Here is an 18,671-nt window from a genome sequence, read left to right as displayed (position 1 = left end):
GGTTCGAAATGTGATGACAGTTAATGGGTGAAGTGATCTTTTTAACTTCCTGTGTGTGTTTTGAGAGCCTGGTGAACGACAATTAGATTTCCACATTTCATGGCCTGGCACGTGGATACACTTCTCAGGAACCTTTCCTGCATTTGACATGCAAAACACCAAATTTCTCTCTGTACGTGCTGGCCCGCGCCTCAGCATCTGTCACGTTCTCACTGCTCTTTCTACAGCGAGGTGCTACATTTCTCTGCTGGTATTTGGCAGCTGAGCTCCTCACAGACAGCCCCTTTCATCCCGATGCGCCTCCACACCAAAGGCCTGAGCTGCGACCACTGTGAAACAGTTTTAAGAGTCCAAAAGAAGAAGAGCCACAACCTGTAGGCTGCTTTAGATACTGTTTAGTTGCGGCTCAGCTAACGAGTTTCTTTTTTACGTGATATATGATTGACTTCACTGAGTTTTGCTTTGTTGCTGTGAATAATCACATGGAAAGCATAAGAGTGCAGTTTTCTCTCGGTTATGAGGAGCAGTTGATGATAAATTCCTCCTTTTGGAAATGCTTCTGGTGTTATTCACGTTGTGGTTCATAAAGCAACAAATGCTGCTCAAATATCTTCTCATTGGTCCTTGAGATATTGCAGAAATTAGACGCTAATTTGAATAATCAGTCAAATCTGACTAGCTCCAAGCCGGCCTATACTACAAAGACAAAGCATCTATATATAAATGTGTAATCTCTTCATTAACTTCCTGTTCCTGCTTCATTTGACTGGGAGACAGGTGGGGTTTGTCCAGGCTGACCAGCTTGCCGCAGGATTTTTGACAGGAAAATGGCTCATGCAAATCCCCTGCTCTCTCCTTGGGAGTAACACCTGTGCTCCTGTCCTGTGCTGCCTGCTGCCTTTGCACTGAAAAGAGTGAAAAGCATTTGTGCATTACATAATGTTTTCCATTTGAGTGGCAGCAGAAGTGCCTCAGCACCGCGAAGCCCAAACTGTCAACACAAATCATATTTGATGATTCTGTGACTTTCTGCAGTTTTGTGTCTTTCCCTGGAGTTTTACCGGATTCTTTCTTACTTCAGTAATTAAACAGAGGTACTTGTTTGCAGAGGGGCCTCACAGGGCGCTCATACAGCTTTTTTTTCCCAAATATATGAGCACCCTGTGTAAAAAGGTAGCACAATTACCAGCTGTAGGGTTTTTAAGTTCAGTCTTGTGATTTATGGGTCAAAGAGCACTGTGTGTACTGTGATCGTACTGTACCATGGGATTCGAGTAGTGATATGACCAAAATAACAGGCATATGAGACTCATTAAGACAGTTACATAAGTCAGTGGTCTGAACATTAGCTTGCAGCGCTCTCATTCCAGATAATGGTTTGAGTGACCAGTGTGCCACACCCCTGTGTGGCACACTGGTCACATTCAACATGTTCAGATTAGAGAAAAAAAAAGTCTCACTGTGTTGTGAAAATGAAATCTGGTACCTGGTAATGTTTGTGTGTGTTCAGTGCGACCTCTCCTCCCACTACAGCCATTCTAGCTCTTCTCTCTGAGGATCCTCCCTCACTATTGTCTGCAGTCTGTTTTGAAGCTGTCTAACATGCTGCGCTCCAGTTGCAACGAGCTGAAAGCATAACGGGAGTGTTTGCTTTCTTTCTGGAGTTTGTCATCTTGGGTTATCCGACACCATGTCAGCCTTTTCTTGCTTCTGCTCAATGCTCCGCTGTAGCGAAATCCAAGCTAATTCCTGCTTTGTTGCTTGTGAAGTACTGAAGTAAGTGTAGTGAAGAGCAGTATTCTGCCCTTCAGCTCCTCATGGGGTTAAAACTGCTTTGTAGTTTTTCTAGTACAGTAGAAAAACTACAAAGCAAAGTTTCTGTTTGGAAATTTATTTACTTTTTTTTTTATTGGTTGGTCTTTTTGGTTAATCAATTGCTAAATTAACAATTTAATACACTGGGTCAAAGTGACCAAATACCAGAGCTGAAGTATCTTTAGTATAGTCTGGCTGTACATGTTTGAGGCAGATAATGGTATCATTTGAGAGTCTAAATATCCGACATGCACTAAGTTTCCGGGTTTAAAAAGTCTCCTTGGTTGTGAAGTTAACACGGACAGAGAAAATGAGCTAAATGGTATCCATCTATAATACAGATGACGGTGAATAAAACAATGTATGTCCTTCAAACAAGCCAGTCAGACACACTCGAGTCATATTTGGAGGTTTAGGCTCCATACGTCTGTCCAGCATGACCTCCTGAGCAGAGTGTGGGCTCGCCCTCTCTTTCTGTTCTGTTTTATTGTCCTCATTCACTGGCCAGGCTCCACTCGTGTCAGCACATACCACATAGGCCTGCTACTGACGGCCACCAGCGGCAGTGAGAACATTAAATCTAGAGTCTCTTATCTATTTTTGTGCCACACCCTTTAAACTTTGTGAGTTATAAGCAAAGAGGTAATCATCTCCCCAGGTGACTTGTTAGATACAGGAACTAAGAAAGAGGAAAAACCGCAAAGAGAATATGCGATAGGAACAGAAAAGTTCAAATTTATTAAATATGTTCAGGTTTGTCTGGCAGACCACAGCATCAAAAGTGTTTAGTTTAGTTTTTCTCTTCTCATACAAAGTGAAATAAGTCAAACTGATAGTTAAAGGGACACATCATCAATTGTACCATCTGATCATTTATTTTAGGCATGGAGCCCTAAAAAAGGCGTCTGTAGATCTCTTCACTTGCATTTCATGACAGTTCAGCTACATTCACATGTTGTTTGCCGAATGGAAAGAAAACCTCACAATATTCAAAGCGTTAATGTGTTATCTCCAGATCGTCACCCTCATCCTTGTTGCTCTTTTAGTTAAACCACTTAAATAGCCTTGAATTAGCTTCTTTTGTGCAACCCTCCATTTAAATTGATCGAAGTGTTGGATCTTATTTGGATATAAATGTGATGCATGTGTTTATTTTAAGCATGTTAGTGTTTTTTTGCTGTTTCCCCACTAAGTCAGTGGTTTGAAGTTCAGCGTGTTGTAATTATTGCTTGAAGAACGATGAAAAGATGCTGCTGAGTGGCAGCCGTTCTAGTGATGAAAAGCCAGGATGTCACAGCTTCTGCGACCAACTCAAACTTACTACAAACTTAAAATGACTTTCTAACCTCATACTTATAAATACAGAGACAATCTTTAAAAGAACGTCAGCGATCATCGCCGCGATGGTGTCTTCATGTACTTTGCAGCAGATGCAGAACTTCCCGGTATTATCGTTTTGATCTTAATGACCTCCAAACGGGAATTCCCATCTCTGTGGGCGAGCGGCACGTCAACACCAGCTTTTGAAAGAGTGGAAAAAAAGGAGACCTGCAGACATAATTGGCTCATAGTTCTTCTACACTGCATAACCATTAGTGGTTGTGTTGGCCGGTTGGAGGCTGCTGGCAGAGCGATCCGTTGGCAGCATCGCAGGAATTCCGATTATTTGGAGGTTGTGATGTTTTGTTGTTGTTGTTTTGGGCCGGCTGAGTCCCCTGTGGCCCCCTCCCACTCTCATGCCCTGATAATGACGAGGTTTGCGGAGGCCCACTTGGGGGACACTAGAGCGCCAGAGCGAGATGGCACGAAGTAGAAATGAGTTGAGAGGATGGAGACGGTCGTCAAAGTATAAATCTTCTGTTTTTTTTTTTTAATTCATTCATTTATTTATTTTTTTAGTAACCTGTGACTTCAGGTCAATAAAGGCCTGGCCATATACTCCCCTTTTAATCATGTGATAGTCTACTTCAGAGAAGTACATCATTTATGGATTCTCAGAAGTAGAGCATTTACGTTTGTGATATGCATAGGTAATAAAACGGCTTCTCTCGGCTTAAAGGGAAATATGAGGACCTTTGGACTACAGTGCAGGCTTTAGTAAAACTGACATGGGCAAGTCTGTCTCCTATTGTTTCTGTTCCATATGGTAGCGATATCCATGGGCCTTGACGTTGGGAGCAGAGGCTCGCTGTGGTTAGTTATCACTGGTAGTTAAGCATAATAAGCCTGCTGTAGTACGTTCTGTACAGCCGTGCTGTACTGTACCGTCCCATCGGAGCAGCGTCTCTGCTTCTGTGTCTTTAAAGAACATTGTCTCTGTTTTCTGTCCATTAACTCATCTCTATGTTTCTCCCCACCTCCCCCATGCCCTCAGCCGAATCATGTGACACACTGGACACAGAGGGTGACCTCCTCCTCACAGCTTCTCATGCGGAGTGGAGCTAGAACGAGACGCTCTCTGAATTACAAATAGACCGAATCTTCTCCCTGGGTTTCCTCTTGCTCAAGTTATCTTATATAATGAAATGGAGACATTTTTTGTGACTTTATTACCACAGATTTATCTCTTCTCTCAAGAAAAGGGGGTTTACATTGAATAAAACTTGATATAACTCCCGACTACACGTTTACAAGACAGCTTTTCAGAATCTCTGCCTCTCGCTGTCCTCCATCTTTTGTCCTACGTCCCTCGCCCCGTGTAGCTTGTTTCTTCTGTTCATGTTGCATTTCAAAGGTAAGGCCACTCTGTAGGTGTAATCCCACCCGCCTTCTTTTCTGCTTTATTTCTTGTCATCAAAAGGTCAAACACCATGCTAATATGCAATACCACAGAATAAAATGTAGGTTTAGAGATGAACGCATGGTCAGGGGAACATCACTGTGCCCACATGCACACTGCCGAGCTCACTGAAACATGTTTTTTTTAGGATTCAGAAGGATGCTGTGTTCAGTACACGCTGTACACTCCGTCTTGTGTGATTGATGGTAGCTGCTTTCAGTGAAGGGAGCTCCCATTTTTTACACTTGTGTCAGGGCTCTCCTTGCAGCATGAAGATGTTAAAACAGATCGGTGTTTGTTATTTTGTAATCCAAACAAGCTCTTCTGGTAACTTTATCAGTGTAAACCTCATGAATAGACCTCAGTGTTCAGTGTTTACTTTCCATCAACATCTAATACATTATGCACATGTTTACTATAGACTGTATCTAAAAGATGGCCATAGCCACTATGGCTTTCTTCGTTGGGTAGTGGAGTGCTGTTTTTAAAACGTCAGCACATTTTATCAATCAGTCCTGGTTGTTTTGAACCCCAGGTGACCATGTTTTAACAGGAGACTGCAGTGCTCAGTTATCAGCTAATGTTAGCAAGTTCCACCTATAGACTGTATTGTGGTGCATCACACAGCCATCAATACCTGTACTTGCAAATTAGTGTAAAGACATCAAAAGCATCTTTAAAAAGAGTAAAAAAATTGGAGAGCCCACTTTCTGATGTGCTGTTAATATAAATAACAGCACATTAAGCCATATTAGTTTTAGATATTCACCTTGAAAATGCTCCAAAAGGCACCAACACCACAAACTCTGGAGATCCAGGTCAGTATTGTCACAGTTTTTTGTACCAGCTGATTATTTTAAGATGGAAGTTTAATTTCAATCGACTTGTTTTCAGAGATGGTGGCTTTCAGCCTGGAGGTTGCCCCTTCATGGTAACATACAGGCTTAATATCAGTAATTAACCGAAATATTTTCTTTCAGCTTGACCTGTGTCTTTTCATTTAGCCACGCTTTTTGGCCACTTTTGCCATCAAAAGTCACGTAGCCTACCTGTATCTTACTCCAGCCTGTCGGCCATCTTTGTGGGCTGCCGTTTTAGTCTGATTTCATCATGTAGCCTTCCTGCTGCACACATACGCAAACACTTGGAAAGCTCTGCAGTGCTGCATAGTGCCTGGTGTTCAGGGACAAACACTACTCTGAAGCAGCATCACAGCTTTTACATCTGAGCAAAGATGAAAAGAAACGTACCTCCAGAGCACGTCGTAAAATATGGAACACAACGTGCCAAAAACAGGTCAAAATGATACCTGGCTTCTTTTATAATGGCTTCTTCTGTTGTGTGTGTGTGTGTGTGTGTGTGTGTGTGTGTGTGTGTGCGTGCATTGGACCAGAAAACCTATATGTATCTATACATGCTAAACTGTAGTTCTTCCTTGCTGTTATGGTCTTTGTCTGCCTTACTGTATCAAGATGGGGGAAACAAAGTCCTTAGGTAATCACACTGACACACCAAAAGAGCACTGGTATCAAAAGTATAATGATCACTGCCCCACATGACAGATGCATAAGCATGAGCCTTTTCTCTGTGTATTTATTGGGAATATTGAGTATATATTTTTTGAATGCCCTACATCCCGAGTTTCTGTGAAGGATGAGAGCATTTAAGTTGATGAAGCTGATCCCCTTCAGGCTGACTAAGCTGGCTCCCCGTGCATCTTCTTGATTGTATCCACCCAAATCCAGATCTCGGTGCTTATCTAACATCTGAGTTGTGGGATTGCATGGGTCATGAAAGCCCAGCAGCCCAGTCCTTGAAGCTCAGCATTGCTGCTCTGCTATTGATTTTCCATTATGTCTCCAATCTGCAGCAGTAATCCAATAGTATCCGGGGACTGAAGCAGAGCAAAAGGAACCCATATGTGATATCTCTGGAGATGGAGACTGTGGGAGCCTTGTTGACTGAATACCTCACAGCCTTGAAGTCATAGTCAGATGGTTTTGAAAAAGATTGTGATCCAGATTGTCCTAATTTTAGCCTAGCTATTCTACTGAAGGGCACTGGTAGATATAGATCATTTTGAAGAGAGTATAATTTCCGTAGCATGGTTAATGATGTGTTGATTGATCTGCCTGACCACTGCCTTTATTATTACTACTGGTTTGCCCGCTGGGATCATTGAGGGGATATTAGCACAGCTACTTTGAGTTTTTGACAGCTTAGATTTATTCAATCTGCATAATCATCATACCAGACAGCCCACGTCTGCTCTCTGCAACATATTTTCCTTTCAAGGACTGCCTTGGCTGCAGAGTGGCTATTTGACTTCCACAGGGGCAGAATGGCAGCCTTGGCAATAACCCCGAAGCCGCGGAGGAGATACGGCATGAGAGCCAGTGTTTGATCTGCACTCAAGTGTGTTTGTTTGAAGGGTGGTAGAGTTTCTGACAAGGCTGTAGGGACGAGTGGGAATGGAGTTGTTTACGTACAGTGAGGCTCAGGGAGAGATGAGAGGTAAATGCAAAGTTTTAGAAAGAAAACCAAAAACAAAAAAAGCTTCACAAGAAGGGAAGGACACGGTGCTCGAAAAGTAACGTTTCATAATGAAGTTGTGGTAAGTCAGGGAAAAAGTTTAATGTTTTACTAAATGGCTTTAATGTCTGCGTTTAGTTTATCAAGTTGTTGAAAGCTGATCCTGGAATGACATTTCCTGCATTGCTTAGGAATTTTCTTCAGGTCATTGCAAAGTCTTATCGTAACATAGACTATCTTTGACCTTACTTGCTTTTTCACAAAGGCATCGAAATATCAACTCCCTATGCACACGCCTGTGTGAGTTTTCCATTCAGACTCAGGCTTTCATGTACTAAGTTTCCTTTTTATTGACCCGTTGGATCACTTTCCCCATTTGGTTCTCGCCCAAGACCACAAATATCCACATCCACTGTCTACCAGAGGCATTGATTTAACAAAGCTGCGTTTTTGTGTTAGCGAGGTCGTCTAATGTAATTGTGAAACACGAGGTATTGTGTTACACGTGTACAGTGTACTCTTGTTTTCCTCGTTAGAGTCCTGTGTGAGTGGCATTTACCATGGGATGGGAGTGTTTGACAGCGGTGAGACGCTCCTGATTAGGATCCTCCGTTCATTTTTACCGACCATCTGTCTGCCTCTCTTTTGTTGAGAGGTGAACAAGAGACCTGCTGTTGTTCACTGCAGCTGCGGGCCTCTCGTGGATTGTTCTCGAAGCAGTCTGTTAGAGTACCAGCTGGGTTGTGGGGTCAGGTGAGGGAGAGGTGGCTGGAGCGCGAGAGAGAGAGCGAAAGAGAGGTCCGCACAATTCATTTTGACACTGACACTCAGGCCGGTGCTGAGCTGAGAGCCAGACAGGCCTGCCTACGGGCTTATTAACATTCCTCAGGCTCAGGGCACATAGTGTAAAGGCTCAGGTGGATCAACACCTCATTACACTGACTGACGAGGCTCGAGATCAATAACAGGATTTTATGACAGACGTGAGCTTTACAAAAAACAGGAGCTCGCACAAAAAACCATATTGGGTTTGTTGTGTGAGCGAATGTGCTCGTGTCCTTTTCGTAAGGAAGGAAATTGTTTTTAAGGTGATATAAAAGCTATGAATGATTCACAGAGGCAGAATAAGACCGAGTAAGCCTCTAGCCAGGATGGTCTCTGTGGTCTGTGCTATTGTCTCTTATGTGTTTATAGCAACAGAGAAGCTGGTGTGCAGATTAGGAGCCAGTCTGGAGATAAGAGCTGAGTGTCTGCTACACTCTCAATATCTGAATCTCTGCGTGTGAGCGTATTTTCGTCCAAGTGCACCTTACTCCATTTGGAGACTATTTCCAACAAAGGTGCAACATATTGCGAGGATTTTACTTTGCAAGAACCAAACACAAACAAGACTTTTTCAATTAGTGTTCCACTGCATGGCGATGATGTGATGATGATGTGACAGCTGGTCACAAAACAGGTGACTGCAGGGCATGAGGGCAGCAAGACATTGTGCGATACTCAAAGCTCCAGTAACAGCAGGCGCATTTATATGCAGGTGATGTGGTGACTGCAGCCTTGCGAGAGCTTGTCAAAGTCCAACTTTTGCAAGTGCTCTTACTCCTCACTTCTTCTCAGTGTGTCCTGAGGCAACATTTAAATGACTTACGCCACTCTGTCTCATTTTCTCTGGGAGTGTTAGTGGAGAAAAACAGACACATTTTAAGGAGGAGTGGAAAATTCATGGAGAGCATACGTAGAAACAAGACAGACTGGTGCTTTGTGGCTCAGGGAGGACTTGGATGAGCTGTAAGCCGGGCAGTGACACGCTGTGCAGCTCCACTCCTTTATGAGGTGTTGTTCTGCACGTACAAAGTCTTGAATATGGAGGCAATATGAAAACAGAGAAGCCAGCGATTAGATTAAAGTGTAACAAGATTTCTGTATCTGCACGCTGTGATTTGTGAGGTGTTGAAGTGACAGGCAGGAAAGGACTGTTTCTCCAACACGGCACTCGAGCAGAACTCTGATGTTTATTACAAAACACAGATGTACATCTCATGAGTCAGGAGTGACTATCAGAGTTAAAGTGCCTTTTTTATCAGGTGGAGATTAGCAGAATCAGCAAGATTCACTCACTTTAATGCAATGTCAGTGCCTTTTTAAAAATATTTTATAGTAACTTACTGGGCACCCGTTCTCTTACAGAAGGTCCTGTGACAACTCCTGATGATTGCTCAGCCTGACAATCAAGAGCTGCTGCCCTGATTGCTGCTCGTCAGGCACAGCTTTTCATTAAGCAAGGTATGCTTTTGACTGCTCAGTAAATTTTAGAGTGATACGACAATTGACAAGAATTACGGTGTTATAGTTTGTTGCCTGAATGACTTTGTGTCACTTTTAGATGTCTACGGCCACAGAAAATGGGACAGGAGGGAATCGGAGCTCAGAGAAAACCTACAAGAAGGTAAAGGAGTGTGTTTGGTAACATTTTCATGTTATGATGAATATGAGCACGATCCCTTAACATTTACTTGGAAATGCTGCTGTTTAGAGTCAGCTTTTGCTTCTGAGCCACTCGAGTCCCTTAACTCCTTCTGCAGCACATTATGTCGTGACCCTCCCACAGCCAGCTGCCAGCAGTCAGTCAAGTGCTGGGTACATTTGTTTTCTTTCTTGTACTGTAGACGTCACTCCTTATGGAAACATCTCTCTCTTTTCTTTTTTTTAAGATTCACCCATAATGCATTTCTTTATACTAGCTACCTCTGTTCAGGTTTGGGGAAATATGTTTTAGAGGTGTCATGCAATAAAAACACAAACTGGATTTGTGTCCAAGTCTGCAAGTGCAGTTGGATGTGTTTGTGTGGAAATTCTCATATTTCAAATCAAATCAAAGGGTAAACAAGGGAGCAAGTGTGCCACGGCTAGACTAATGTGATATTTTCTTTTCGAATTTCCCATCCAGACCACATCCTCGGCGTTAAAGGGAGCCATTCAGCTTGGTATTGGCTATACAGTGGGAAACCTCACCTCCAAGCCTGACAGAGATGTTCTTATGCAAGACTTCTATGTGGTGGAGAGTGTCTTTCTGCCCAGGTCAGTGATCCCACACGCACATCCACAGTGTTACATTCACAGAAACACTCTCTCAGCATATGTGTTTTTGTGCGTTGAAGGTTTGCGTCCTTGTCGCGTAAGCTCAAGGTTATTTATCTGCAGGACTTGGTGAATAGGAGAGCTGCTTCGTAAAAACAGACTGTGTGTAGGTTGGCTGTGAATGAATGAATGGGAAGTGAGTGAAGGGCACGCTTCGCCTGGACGGCCTCCGCAAATATTATATGTTTGGATCTCGAATGAAAAACATTAACCGCTGTTATTAATCCCGCTCGGTGGAAACTACATGCGCTCGAAATCCACTCCAAAGAAAATGTGGTACCACCTGAAACTGCCAGCGTCATCATTTGTCAACAGTTTTGCTAGTCTAAGTCATGACGCAGGGATAAAACTATTCTAGTGGATTATCTTGCCAAGAACTGTGGAATCAGCTTACTGTGTGCCTCTTAACTGCCACAGAGCAAAACGTACGGCGGCGCGCCGCTGAGCTATCTTCAAAATTACATCATCAGCTCAAAGAAATGCTTTATATAATCTAAAGCAGGACGAGGAATTCATCGAAAGTGTTGCCTTATGTCCACACATATGGTTTATTAACACACAGCTGATGCTGCGGCACATACTTTATCAGTTTTTGTTTTCTTTTAGAGCTGTAGAGGAACTACAAAAACAAATTAAATCAGGAGCAGCTGAGCAAAAGATGTCTATTAGTTGCTGTTTGTCCATCCCAGTGTAAATACATCCAAGGTCATTCAATGTTGTGTTTAACCCTTGGACGTCAGGAGGAGAATTACAGTCCTATCAGGATGTACTTTGTGGTTTACCTTAGAGATGCTGCACCAGGATATGCAAACTGGGCATGGTTTATGCAAACCTCCTTCTGGCACGCACACCAGTCCTGCTCCTCAGCAACAGCCAAACAAAGCTCTTGTTGTGTTTGACTGATAAAGGCCCTGATGACTTTCAAGACTTTGATGAAAACTCCACATCTCTCGCTGAGACCAGTGTTGCCAACTTAGCGACTTTGTCGCTATATTTAGCGAGTTTTCAGACCCCTTAGCGACTTTTTTTCTAAAAAAAGTCGCTAAAAACAGACGTGAAAGCGCGTATCGCTTTTACTCTCAACAAGCAGCGGGTGCTGTAACGCAGTCAGTTCTTCTTTTACTCTTATGCTGTTTTGTGGATCACAAGGTTTAAAACTACTTATAAACACACACACAAAGTAACTCCACCAGAGTGCCTATTTCGGGTCACTTTTGCCGGTCCAAGCCCGGGTAAAGAAGCAGGGCTGGAATTGTGACATTAAAAAAAACAATAATTGCTAAAAGAAATTTAATTTGTAGTTCTAAATAAACTCTAAATGCATTTAGGACGGTTTTTACTCACTTTATGTCTCTTCCACGATGTTATTTCTCTCTCCAACAACATAGGTTACAATTTAGATTAGCATGACCAATTATGCAAATTAAGCGATGACATCATTTAGCGACTTCTAGCGACTTTTAGGACAACCAATAGCGATTTTCCTTACTGAGGAGTTGGCAACACTAGCTGAGGCTCTGAAGCGCAAAATGACGAGCGACAATTGGTTTAAAATGAGGCTTGTTTCATCCAGCCCAAGTTTGAATTAAAATGAAAGTGGTGGCAGTCTCCAGGGCCACCTTTTTCACAGGGGGAGAAAGAATCTAGGCCATGTTGTTAGGAAGAAAATAAAATTACACAAGACAGAACAAACAGAGTGTAATGAGTGAGGGGAGAAAATGAATGTCTTACATCTTTATTCTGACATAACAGTTTCCTATTTTATTCTTTCTGCTTTCCCTCAGCATTTATCTTCTGTTCTGTAATAGCACACAAACCCTTCTCTTTCCTCCCACCGCAGGACTACCCTGAACAAGTGACTAAACGATGGAAACGGAGATGTCGCTTTGACTCCCACACGCTTAATTTTCAGTTTGTCTCACACCTTTCCGCAGACTCACGCAGACAGAGAGGGAGATGAATCCCTGATTAGACTGAAATTTTTCCGGGCGCTTGTGTTGCTTAATGTTTTTTTTCTTTTAAGTAGACTCTCAATCAGTGGCAAATGATTCCCGTTGTCCTCGCGCACTAAACAAACCATTCAAATGCCATTGTTGCATGATCACAGATATAGTGTTACACCTGCGCCTTGCCTCCGTGTCACTGAATATAGCACACGCAGGGAACAACAAAAGGGCCTCTCTACCCAGAGCAGCTTCCAAGTAACCAGATTTAGAGGTGCCCTGGGAAACAAAACCTTTATTAACCTATTTCTGCAACTACAAAACTGATTCCAATGAAAGTTTAGCTTTAAAAAAAGACTCGACGGCTGACCCACGCTACCCTTATCCAATGTGCTTACAGGATTATGGGTTAGGTTAGTTAGAAACAGGGTCAGCCTTTGTCGAAGCCCGTCTGGAAACGTCTCCCACTCCACGCTTGGCAAAAAACAAAAAAAACATGCAGGTTATTGTGTCTCATTTTGTTTGGTTTTAAACCTTTTTATTTGAGCCATTTTCTCCCCATTTGAGCTGAAGTGCATGTTTTTTATTTGGTATTGTTCGATCCAGTAATTAGAGCCATCTTCAGTCTCCAGGCGAAGAACTCTATACAGACCTATCTCTGTTAGCACAATGCTGGTGGATCTGGGTTCCCATAGAGGACTTACTGAAGCCTGTTCAAGCAGGAATGGAAGAAAATACAAGGGCCCTCTGATAAAATTACCCAGAGTCAATAGCGTAGATACCAGGCACAAAGATTAGGTGCTGGTGTTCATTTCCCGCGGTAGTGCCAGTTTTCCAGGGGGCGCGAGAATGCATCTGTGTTACTGACACTAACATGTTTCCTTTTGTAATGTTAAAGCTTCTTTTTTAAATTTCATGTCAGTTAGTGTTGAAAGATGTATCTAATATACCCGTTTGTGTGTTTGTCTCATCTTGTCTTGGTCAAATATTACCAGTGAGGGAAGCAACCTGACTCCAGCACATCACTATCCTGACTTCCGCTTCAAGACATACGCCCCGCTGGCCTTCCGCTACTTCAGAGATCTGTTCGGCATCAAGCCAGATGACTACCTGGTAAGACTAAAAACCTGGCAGACCTTGCAGGTCATTATTTGTGTTCATGCTCATAATCCAGACCTCAGCTCCGTCTGGATCACCACCTCATTTGTATGGAGCCATGCCGCAGGAAGCAAATCTAGTGCACTCTCATTTCTCAGCACAGCAACTGAAATTAACCTGCTGGTCCTATTCAAGGGGGTAAAAAAAGGTCATTTTAAGTTTTTGCTTTCAAGACTTAAAGGAAAAAAAAAAAAAGGAGATTTAAGAAAATATGCTGAGTCACTTCCTGTCACTGACTGCCTGCCCAGTATTTCCCTGCACATAACCCGCATAAACTCACTGCTGTTTATGAGATTAAACAGAGATCATTTTTATAAATTAGTGAGATCTATGACATTGGATTTTGATTTTTTACCTGTTCCAGCCTCGATGCAAAGCTCAGCTAACTGCTTGCTAGGTGCTGTAACTTCACATTCAACGTAAGGTGTTACAGGGGCATAAATGCTGAAATCGCATCATTTTAAGGCTGTTGCTAGGCGGTTGCCAGTCTACGTAATGACGTAGATGCATTTTTAAGATGTTCTACATGCCAAGTTTGATTTGTCATCTCCCTGGTTGTGTAGGAGGAGTGGGCAGCCAAAGAAACAACCACACAGGCTGAGATTTCCTGTGTTACAGCGAGATTCACCTGGTTCTTACATGCACACGTCACAAACTGACATAGATAATCAGTTGTAAGTCTGATAAAGAAGAGAGAATTCCTCGTTATTTTTGTCTGTCTGGAATTTCTTTCCACCAACTAAATGCTGACTAATGTAGAATCCAATAGGTTCAGTAATGCTGCAGTCCCCAGGAGGGTGAAGTCAAGGCAAAACATTGGGGTGGTGGAGATACTGGAGCTAATAATGACAGAGCATGTGCCCTCATTAGCACAGCTGTAATCCTCACACATGCAGTGATTTCCCAGCAGACTCACAGGTGCACATTTTGACATTTAGACAGAAGCATTTTGTGTGATTCATGTTTTTGTTTTTGCTCGTTTGCACGTGTTTTTGTCTGTGAAAATATTCCCTGGCTGAAGTCTTTGGTGTTCATTTCAAACGTTTGACAGTTCTAATTTAATGCTAAATTGATACTCTACCTGTATATAAATAAAATTAGATTTCAAAAAGGTGTGATTTCCTCTGACCTTTATCCTGCTGTGGCGGCATCTTCCTGCGTTCCTTATGCCTCGAAGTCTTTCCTAAACCCATCAGGCTACATTGTTCCTTTTGATGGCCAGATTCTTTTCTGCATAAATGAGAGACAAAAAGCTCCAGAAGAGAGTCGGAGATTAAAAAGTTATTTCAAGGCCGAAGAGGGTTGATGGCATAAGGCCCGCCAGCGTTGAGGAGTAGTGCTAATGACTGATGTCCTTGAGGTGATGATGAATTCATTCAGGCGGAGGCCACACTGCGGTGTCTAATTAAGAGAGAATGTGGACACGCATACACAGCCAGCCTCAGTGCAAATGCAATAAAGTGTGGATGTGTTTGTGCTGGTAACGCAACATGACTGTGGATGGTCATCAAGTGGAAGAGTCTCTGGAGAGGGAGAGTGGATGCCTCCAGTGTTTCTCTCTTTTGAAAATGTGGCTCTCATAATGCACTGATTAATATCTAACGCTTCTCTACAGTCTTGCGGGTTCTTGTATGTAGATGGGCACTGCGGGACAGAGGCTCTCGTTTCTTAGCAGGAAGATTCACATGTCCGTGGGCGCCTATAAAGTTTGACAAACAGATAAACAGTAGACTGATGTGAAGCAGAGCTGGCATTAATGGAACAATAAAACAAATGTAGACAGCTTTCTCCGATAAGCATGTGAACAACTGTAGACTTTGGGGCTGATTTTTCATTACAAAAGCGGCCCTCCAATTTTGTGGCACCAGCCGAGGGACCTCTGTTTCCTGCTCTGCTGCGTGCAAAGCTATACCATAAAGAGTTGATTTGTGAATTTGATGTATTAGATATGAAATGTTTATGGCTCTCTTCCTCAGTACTCCCTGGTAAACGAGCCTCTGATTGAGCTGGTCAACCCCGGGGCCAGCGGCTCTCTCTTCTACCTGACCAGCGACGATGAGTTCATCATTAAAACCGTTCAGCACAAGGAGGCCAAGTTTCTCCAGAGGCTGCTACCTGGATACTACATGGTGAGAAGTTTAATGTTACTTCATTACAGTTCGTGATGGCATGTGAAAATTGTTGCTGATTGGTGTCTAAAACCCGCTCGGTGTTAAATGAGTGATTACTCATGAGATGCGTCAGAGGCAAAAATGAGATGGAGTGAAAATGCCCTTTAGCTCCTGCACTAGGAGCCTGAATAGCAATTCAACTTGACTGAGGACAGTGGCAGTTGCATAGATAAAAGTCCAAAATTTGATCAGTTCATTTTGTTATTCATGTTTTTATTTATTGCATCCACATTCTGCTTGACATCAGTGAAGCATGGAGTGTACATGGTGCCAAGTTTTCCACATATGGAGTTTAAACCATACGCAGTCTTCCCCTTCCAGTTAGTCCTCTTCTGCAGCAATTCGCCACTTCTATTCACCGCTTGCTATTTTTAGATATATCCTTTCATAGAAGTGCTGTTCTGACCACTTAAACTTGTGCTCCAGTAGTGTGTTTTAGATCTGATCCACTGTGTCAAAACGGCAACCCTTCACTTGAATGTTTTCTTTTTGGAGAAGAAGGTAAAGTCGCAGGGAACCATATCCGGCAAGAATTGAAGGTGTTGAGCCAAGACTTTGTTAATGTGGAAAAAAAAATACACTCACAAAATTTTGAGTTGTCTATTGAATGTTTTCCCTCAGCAGTCTAACTTTGGGAGACAGTTTGGACAACTCCTTGAATGTTATAGCAAAATCGAAAAGCACGCTCACTGGGCACTATGTGCCATTCCACTGAAAACTGCTGTGCTCTGAGCCGTAACAGAAGACTCAGCACTCTTCTTGGCATGAAAATCAGATATGTCTGACACAGAAGTTTGCTCTTTGCACAAGTTTAAAGTCCTCTGCAAAGGTCTATTTTTTATTTTTTTTTAAATCAGCGGAGCTACAGATTTTTTTATAGTAGTATAAATACTAAACAGATGGTCCACAATTTATAGCTCTATCTACAAACACTAACAGAGCTCCTTATCTGGGGTAGGTACGTCACAGTTATCTGCAATATAATTCTGACCATGCACAAATTAGTTACCAAACTGCTTCCTTTTATCCCACACATTAATATATCTTTTAAAAAATGCACCCAGTCTACAAAAGTCAACGTCGTTGCGACCCCTGTGCTTTCTCTAAATTCACAGAACTTGAACCAGAATCCACGCACTTTGCTTCCCAAGTTTTACGGCCTGTACTGCATCCAGTCTGGAGGCATCAACATCCGATTGGTGGTGATGAACAATGTGTTGCCTCGCTCTGTCAAAATGCACTACAAATACGACCTGAAGGGATCCACCTATAAGAGACGAGCGTCCAGGAAAGAGAGAGAGAAGGCCTGTCCGACCTACAAAGACTTGGACTTTCAAGACATGCACGAGGAGGGGCTTTACTTTGACGCCGAGACGTACAACAACCTCATGAAGACTCTGCAGAGAGACTGTCGGGTAGGTAGTTTTATGGATGTTCTTCTCACAGACTGGCTTTGAAATGGCAGTCGTATCATGACAGGAAGCTCTCTATTGTTCCCTACAACAAATAAGGAAGTCTAGGATGATCTCATTTTGGTTTCATAGCACGGCGCTTTCCTGGTGAAATCCTTTCAAGCTGGAAATCTTAGTCTAGTGAGAAAATATATCTTTTTAAAGGGTTGGTATGTATTCTAACACCAGCAACATGCATCCTTGTAACTTAATCACATTATATACTGCTTTGGGATAATAAGTGCGTATCCTAGATGGGACGAAATATTTTGAAAAGAGAATTTTCCTTGTCTTTGCCACAGAGAGAAAGACAATGTGTTCAGCTAAACTTTCAGTTTGCCTCGGGTCTCTGTTCTTGTTTCCTTGCACGGCTATGTTTCACTACGTAACAGCTCTCCAAACACTGAATGTGATTAAGGCATGATCCTGGTAGCGTGAGACTCAGAGCCCTGTCCAAAGATAGTCTTCCAATCTAAAGGCTCACATTCTTCTCTGTATTAATGCAGACACCGTGAAATTGTTCAACTGAAGGAGGATAGTTTGAGCTTAATAAGAGACATGAGCTGTGCTCTGGCGATTCACCAAATCTTTAAAAAAAGAAAACGTTATGCTGCAAACACATAAACTTCATCCTTTCATATCCCTTTGTCTGTCTGCATTACATTAGTTAGGAAGAATTGTTGCTAGTCATGGAGCCTGATGGATCGTATACAGTAAATTTTCAGATTTGTGGGCCATAGCTGTGATTAAATAAGAAGCCTCTAGGTTTTAAAAAGCAAAAGACACAAAACTTACTTGGTACTGATGTCTGCAGCCTCTGTTCCCCTCCCAAGGCAACAATTCAGGCGTTGTGCACCATAAACTCATAAAACAAATGGCTGTATATTAAGCTTTTTTACATTAGAGCTTTCTGAAATGTTGAATTAAGACCCTAATAAAGCACTAAGCATACATAACCTTTGGCTCATTGTCGGTTACAGCAGAAGTTTCCATTTGGAAAATACCCTTTCTAAACACAGAGAGGTGGCATATTTGTGAAGCTATTTATACACCATGATCAAACGCTAGATAATCAGGTTAGAGCAGACCTGGGCATCGGACAGCCTCTAGTTAGTTGTGCTTTTATTTTAAAGTCACCTTTGGGGTTTTGTTGTTTGTTTTTTTAAAAATCTATATATGTACATGTGTGCAAGCAAATGGAGCTTCACTGTGAACATGTTCGTGGAAACACTTATGAGAGATATGATACGATATGTAAATGTCAGCTCGCACTAAAAATAAAATAAAAAGACAGTTTCAGAGTGTAGAGTTTTTTTTAACAAGACATGTATGTAAGTATGTATTTACTGAGGTCAGAGGTAAGACTGTGTGCTTTGCTTGTGGAGAGCTCATTTGTGTGTTTGAGGAGTACAATTTGAATCGCCATTCTGAGACTAAACACACAGAGATGATTTTGAGTGTTTCTCTTTGGCTCTGGGTGAGGGCTGTGTCAATCCCACCCAGTGACAATTACACAGGCCAGTTACTTATTCTTTTAGGTAAATCCCAAGTATATTACAGAGGAGCTGGCAGGAATGACCTTAGTGAAAGGGACTGTAACAGGGAGTGATTTGTTCACAGATAACTGGCAGACGTTATGTCCAAATCTGACAAATTTCAGATTTGGACACTTTAAAAATGATTG

General features: G+C 42.4%; 1 protein-coding gene across 2 annotated transcripts in view; it reads left to right on the top strand.

Moving 5' to 3' along the window:
• Positions 1-18,671, top strand: part of pip5k1bb (phosphatidylinositol-4-phosphate 5-kinase, type I, beta b) — a 32,488-nt gene that overhangs the window by 874 nt on the left and 12,943 nt on the right. Inside the window, exons 2-7 of one of the 2 annotated variants that reach the window (XM_014414007.3) lie at positions 9,317-9,409; positions 9,510-9,572; positions 10,074-10,204; positions 13,203-13,320; positions 15,342-15,494; positions 16,652-16,951. In XM_014414007.3, coding sequence (XP_014269493.1) covers positions 9,510-9,572; positions 10,074-10,204; positions 13,203-13,320; positions 15,342-15,494; positions 16,652-16,951 — 765 coding nt within the window. In that variant the 5' untranslated portion in view covers positions 9,317-9,409. Of the gene's footprint in view, positions 1-9,313; positions 9,410-9,509; positions 9,573-10,073; positions 10,205-13,202; positions 13,321-15,341; positions 15,495-16,651; positions 16,952-18,671 lie in introns of both variants that reach the window. The other variant, XM_004544458.5, reaches the window with a different exon arrangement.

Source organism: Maylandia zebra, linkage group LG12, assembly GCF_041146795.1.
Source record: "Maylandia zebra isolate NMK-2024a linkage group LG12, Mzebra_GT3a, whole genome shotgun sequence".
NCBI lineage: Eukaryota > Metazoa > Chordata > Actinopteri > Cichliformes > Cichlidae > Maylandia > Maylandia zebra.
This window is presented reverse-complemented; position numbering and strand designations above follow the sequence as displayed.